This window comes from Sarcophilus harrisii, chromosome 6, assembly GCF_902635505.1.
Source record: "Sarcophilus harrisii chromosome 6, mSarHar1.11, whole genome shotgun sequence".
Lineage (NCBI taxonomy): Eukaryota > Metazoa > Chordata > Mammalia > Dasyuromorphia > Dasyuridae > Sarcophilus > Sarcophilus harrisii.
Window position 1 is genome coordinate 70,012,301 of NC_045431.1, and position 6,589 is coordinate 70,018,889.

Genomic DNA, 6,589 nt, shown 5'->3' on the forward strand with positions numbered 1-6,589 from the left:
AGCAGAGAGGCTTATCAGTCCACAACTAACAGATGTTGGAAGTGAGATTTGAAGCCAATCTTGTTGTTGGAAAAGTAATGCATTGACTCCAAGAACCTGGGTTCAGATAACCATGATCCTGAGCAAATTACTTAAGATCACTGGTCCCCAGTTTTTCCTCTAAAATGAGTAGGTTGTACTAGCTTAACCTCAAAGTCCTTGTAACTGAATCTGTGTGCAATTTTGGTTAAAATTGATCAAAAATTGGTCAAATTTGGTCAAAAAAATATCTAGCACACACTTTGCTTTTTGTAATAAAGTCAAATAGTAAAAAAAAAGATGCTTTTTAATCATAGTCACAAGATTTGAGACACCTGTTTATATATCCTGCTTTCTCTTTAGCAGATCTGATTGCATGCAGGTAACTAAGTTGGTCATTGATGTATCCTCTGTTTTGTTTGCAGGGCTGGGGAGCAGAATACCACCGGCAGGATGTAACTAGCACTCCCTGCTGGATCGAGATCCATCTGCACGGTCCTCTTCAGTGGTTGGATAAAGTTCTTACTCAGATGGGCTCACCTCATAATCCCATTTCATCTGTGTCATAAATGCCCCCCTCCCCTCCCCAGGATTCTGCCTCTTTTGGAACTCTTGAGCCTTGCATGTACTTGAAGGATGTATGAGTCAGACACCTTTACAAACTGCCAACAGGCTGAAAAGGAGCCTTGGTAATACTTGATCTCTGTGACCAACTGTTGGATTCAGAAACTAAAACCGTTGTAACATACTGTCGGTATCAAGAACTCATTTCGTTTACATTGTAACATTCTCTTGTAAAGTCGACTGGATGCAGATCTTTCAGCGGGTTTTGTGTATCGCTCAAGAAGAAACGGCCAAATGAGGGACAATTCGTCCGAGGGACAAGTGTTCCTAAGAGATCCATTTGTATTTGGCACTTTCAAGGGCATCGTTTGGCAGGTGTTTAGCATTAAGCCGTTAGTCTCTCTGAAGGGTGTGTTTTTTTTTTTTTTTTTTAATCTGGTTGGGAGCCCATGATGACAGTTTCCTTTTTTTTAATGGGCTTTTCATGATATATAATTTTTTAAAAAAACTATTTGTTTAGTAAGAATTCCTGGGTTCTTTTTTTTGTTTGTTTGTTTGTTTTTTAAGTAAAGGTTAATCTTGATGATATAATGTGTAATAGTCTTTCTAAAATTTGTGGGCTGACCACACTGCTGTCACAATAATGTTAGCATCTGCTCTCTGCTAAATGTGTATGTACAGTGTATTTGGAAGTTTAGAATTGATTAGACTAGAGGATTTTAGGAGTATTGGGGGTGGGGGGTGGGGGGAGGGGAAGGGAATGTGGCAACTGAAAATGTAGACCATACTGTAAACCCAGTTTCTTAGTTTAAAGAAACAAACTGATGTCTGAACTCTTACTGTGCATTTCATTTAATTTTTATAGTAACTTTATCCTATTTTAAACCTTTTTTTTTTTTTTTTTTGCATTATCCCTAAACAAGCAGTTATGCAACTGAGTAATCCATGTTATCTTTGAAAAAAAAATAACCAATTACCAGTGTCAGGAAATGGACTCTCCTTCAAAATATTGTACATTGAACTTGGATTGACTGAGCATTTTTACATAGTTTACATTAACAAGTTGGCTTTAATCTGTAAACGCATTATTTTTGCCAAACCTAATCACTGTTTAAATGTTTGGAGGATTTAAAGGAACACCCCTGTTTTGAATTCCTTTCAAACTTTAAAATTATTTTTATTTTCAAGTTTTTTTTGTACTATGTTTGGTTTTATTTTTTTTTTTCTGCTAATCTTTTATATTCACTTAAGCTGTAGTACTTTCAGTACTTTTATTCCAAAACTAGTGGGTCTTCTCTACTGGAAATTTTCAATAAACCTGTCATTGCTTACTTTGATTAAAATTTTGGTGTCATCAATTTTTTTCAACTCCATTTTCATGATCATTCAGGTTTTCTGCTTTTCTGAAATATTTGTGAACTAGTCAAGGTGTAATGGTCAACATTTAAGGTAATGGTCCACATCTTCATGTATGGACTAAAATTGATGCTTAAAATTTGTAAGATATAGAGATGGATGAAAGGACTGGGGAAGTATTCTCCCTCCCTCAACCCTTATTATTTTATAGATGAAGAAATCTAGCTCCAGAAAGATGGGTCACAGGTAGTAAATTGTAGAATTGGGATTTGAGCCTTGGTTTTCCAGTTCCAAATTCAAAGTAATTTCTACTACTGAGAAAAAAGCATTGGATCATGAAAGGGGTAGGGTATTCTGTAGTTTGCTTGGATTTGGGATGGATTTTTTTTTTTTTTTTTTTTTAGTACAATTTACAAATCTACTGGCAGGTTTAGAATTACTAATTGAGAACTTCAGGTGTATGTATTTCAGTGCTGATTAGTGACTTGTTCTTAATATACTTCATTATGAATTTGAGAAAGATTGGGGATAAGAAATGAGTGAGATGAATCCAGAGGAGATAAGTGTTTGTCTCTGCCTGCATGAAGCACCAAGTTAAAAAAAAAAAAAAAAAAGCAGCGGTTTCTTAATTCACTTTAAAAATGTAGCCATACCTGGAGATATTTCTGAATATATTTTCGCAACTGATCTGAGATGTGGAGATTGATGCAAGTTTGCATGACCTGAAGAGGTAATTAAAATAGGAAGGCCTAAAACTGGACTATCTAGAGGCAAAAGCTGTATGGAAAAGAATCAATGGAGATCGATCTCTCTCTCTCGATTGGGAAAGAATTGCTGACTTCTTAGTATCATATTCCTGAATCGATTTTTAAGAGTATAATTTTTGAAATCAGAGAATTTGAAACCTACCAAATACCTCAAATAATCTGCTATCTGATACCAATGAATTTGGGGTTTTTTTTGTGGGGGGAAACCTCTTTATTCCTATTAACTTTCATCTTGATTTGTCCTGACATTTTTGTCTTTTGAAATATATTTGGTTTTTAATTGGCTAATCCTATATATTAGTTATGCCTCCTGGCTTTCTTTCATCTACACATCTGATAAGCATGATACTCATGCCTTTAAGTCATTGATAAAGTGAATAACTCAAGAGCCAAACAGATACCTGCAGAACTACTGGAGATGTTCCGGTTGACACAAAATCATAAATCACTGTTAACTTTGAGCCTGATTATTCAACCAGTTCCAAATCTACCCATCTGTACAATTATCTAGTCCACATCTTTTTGTTTTGGTTTCCCAAGAATATCTTGAAAAACTTTTTCAAGTGCTTTGCTAGGATGGAAATCTATTTTACCGCCTTTGTAAAGAGGAAAAGGAAGGGGATCATAGATGCCAGATGTTATGTGGCGTAGCATTCTAGTTAACTTCAGTAAAACAAGGAAAAGGGTAAAATATAAGTAAACTAGTTATTGAATTTCTTAGATTTCCAAGTCTAGTAACCCTGCTGAAAAGGTGGGTCTGAATATCACCTAGCCCTGGGCAAGTTATGTAAGGACTCTGGAGGAGATATTTCTTGATGACCTGGAGTTCTTTCTGGTGCTCATTCTATGATGCTCTGATCTAGAAGGAATTTGGGGCAATAATGGAAAGAAAATTACAATCGGCTCTTTGAAGATTGCCTGGAAAGGCAAAAATGTGCATAGTGTTAAGCTCCATGTTAAAATAGTAATCTCTTGTTAATTGCAGGCTTCCAACTGGAGCCAATTCTGTGGATTACAATGAGGTTTTGTGTTATCTTCCTTCCCACCCAGTCGACAGCAGCTTCTTCCTGCTTGTGGGATGTTTGGATGTAACTTTTAGTTACATATTGGATCACTATATTGTGTGATTCCTTCACCCTCCCACCCTTATCATTCCCATATGTTTTGTCTTTGCTTTGGTCCCCATTTTACTGGGTGAGATTTTATCTTTGCTCTAAAGATAATCTCTGCTTTATAGATGAGCCCTGAGCTCTCTTTCATGTCTTTCTGGTCTTAAGACAACTAAAGAGAAGAGCTTCATTCATCATATGGTCCTGAGATTATGTGACTGGCTTTTTGTGTCCCTGAATGTGTGAATTTTCATGTGATTTGCCAACTGTGCTTGAGCCCGCTTTAAAATGTGTGGATCTGAACCTCTTTTGCTTTGGGAAAGGTGTTATTTTTGCCTCCTTCTCTCACGGCTGTTTTCACTGCAGAAGCGGTCCAACCTGGATCCCGTTCTGCCATACCAGTTCATTGGTTTTCCAGTCACTTCCAGCACACCCGTTAACACTTGCCTCTTGGCTTTTATTTCTCTCCTATATTAGCACATCCCTGCTCTTTCTTTGGTCAGCAAGGGTTACTTTGCTAGTCTGATTCGCTAGCTGCTGTTCAGGACATTGAAGCCTCTTAGGTTGTTTCTGGAGATTCATGATTCATATCTGTGTAAACTGGCAGGCACTTTACCCTGGGCCTCTGCCTAAGTACACAGCAGAGTCTACCGTTACCAGGCTCGCTATATTAATATCTCCCTCGTATTTCTAGTAAAAGCCATCTGCTAAAGTTCCCACTAACCCTTCCTCACCTCCACCTTATACTCAAGAGACTAAAATTGATGTAGATTCTTTTAAAAAAGAATGGAAAAATAAGTGAATTTAACATTTATAAGGGATATAATTTCATTTAAGCATAAGGTTTTCATCTGGGCTACAGAAATTTTTCCAAAGATAATCTCCACTTTATAGATTAGCCCTGAATACCCTTCCATGTCAGAACTGATTTTTTTGATTTTTAAGAAAGCCCTCAGAGATGCTAACAAGAGTTCTGATATTTATCTTAAAAATGAGGGGAGATGATGATGATCGTTCTACAGACTTATGAGCATCTATATTTCAGGAGGTTTTAAACATATATATTAGATAGCTGATTTTTTTTTTCTTAAAAATATGTTTAAAAAAAATGGCACAGTGGATAGAACACCACGTTGGAGTCAGGAGGAATGTGGTATTTAATGCTAGCCGTGTGACCCTAGGCAAGTCACCCAATTGCCTTACCTTCCCCTCAAAAAATTTATATGTGAAAGATTGTTCTTAACTCTCAAAACACATTGAGAAGCTCATAGATCCAATTCACTTCATAGTAGATGGATCACCAGACCTGGCAGGAAGACCGGAATTAAAATTCAGCCTCAGACACAGCTGTATGATTCTGAGCAAGTCATTTAACCCAGTTTGTCTCAGTTTCCTCATGTGTAAAATGAATTGAAGATGGAAATAAATCACTCTAGTATATTTGCTAAAGAAAATCCCAAATAAGGTCACAAAGAATCAGACACAACTAACCATCTAAAAAACAACAGACTTTTTAATGTACCTGCAGGTATTCTTATAAATACATACAAGTGGTTTCAAATTTAGATCACATGTAGCAAGGGAGATAATTCCTAACTCTGGTTACTAGAATCTTTTTCTCCTCTTTGTGGAAGACTTATGAAATTCTCCTGAGGCATAATGGGGATGCCTAGAAGGAGCTTCTGGAATCCTTGTAGAGTCTTGAGTTAGTAGGACAGTTTGAAAGTAATGTATAATCTATTTTAAAGTAAGCATGATAAAATGACAGTTTGGAGTTTAATGTGAAATCATCTTTTGTGTTTTCTATATGTGGAAAGTATTCAGAATATTTAAAATTTAAATCTTCTCAAACTCCAAGTCCCACTCATCAAAAAAATCAGATTTTATTATTATTATTTTTTTTTTAGTATTGGTCAACTTAGAAAAATAAGAATTATTTTACATAAAACAGATTGCAGAAACTAATTAAATATGATTTTAAAACTGATTTGGACAGATGCTTTAAAATTCTTCTTTTTTTGACTCTGATTTTCATCTTTTCATTTTATTTTAAGCAGATTTAAACATCTGCTATGTGGAGGACTCACCTCAAGTCCTATATGTTGGGCCTGAGTTTTCTTCTCTCTGCTTTTTTAAAAAATAGGGTTGGGGGTGAGGATTGGTCTTGACTCACTGTATTGTCATCCAGGAAAAACCCAAGAGGTGAGTGTAAGGGAGATAAAACTCAGTCAATTTTTTTTTATCATGTTTTTTATTATCATGTTCCAAATCCCAAAGAGCTTACATTAGCTTTTTATACCTAGAGTCATTAGGTCTTCAAAGGACTTTATGGGCATAATCTCATCATCTGGATATATTGCAATATAGATTCTTCATTGATAAAATTGAGAGGGTTAGAGAGACTAGTTTTCTCAATTGTGGTCCATAGCTGGGTGGGGTTTATGAGGGACAGTTGGGACACAAAGTTCTCTGGGTGGGAGGCATGAGCAATGGCCAAAATTACTGTATGTGTAGGGGATGTTTCTGTCACAAAATATATCCATTATTCAGAAGAAAACAGTCCAATTCAAAGGCAACAAAAGGGAAAACCAACAAAATTCACTCTAACTGATCAGAATGGCAGGATAGCATGTTGTGACTGGGGCCCTAGAAACATGCAGCAGGGAATCATGAATCACCAATCTTCCTTTTACAGTTGTTGGGCAAATCTTGCCAGAAGAGAGGAGGATGAGTGTTGATTTACTGCCTCCAACCTGCCATCCTGATGTGAGTAGG

General features: G+C 36.3%; 1 protein-coding gene across 4 annotated transcripts in view; it reads left to right on the forward strand.

Annotated features, from left to right (window-relative positions):
• The window catches only part of SMAD1 (SMAD family member 1), a 96,153-nt gene extending 89,564 nt beyond the window's left edge, over window positions 1-6,589 (forward strand). For 2 of the 4 annotated variants that reach the window (XM_031943009.1, XM_031943008.1), the window contains exon 7: window positions 444-1,925. In XM_031943009.1, coding sequence (XP_031798869.1) covers window positions 444-587 — 144 coding nt within the window. In that variant the 3' untranslated portion in view covers window positions 588-1,925. Of the gene's footprint in view, window positions 1-443; window positions 1,926-5,957; window positions 6,017-6,509 lie in introns of those variants that run through there. The other 2 variants (XR_004230320.1, XR_004230319.1) reach the window with 2 other exon arrangements.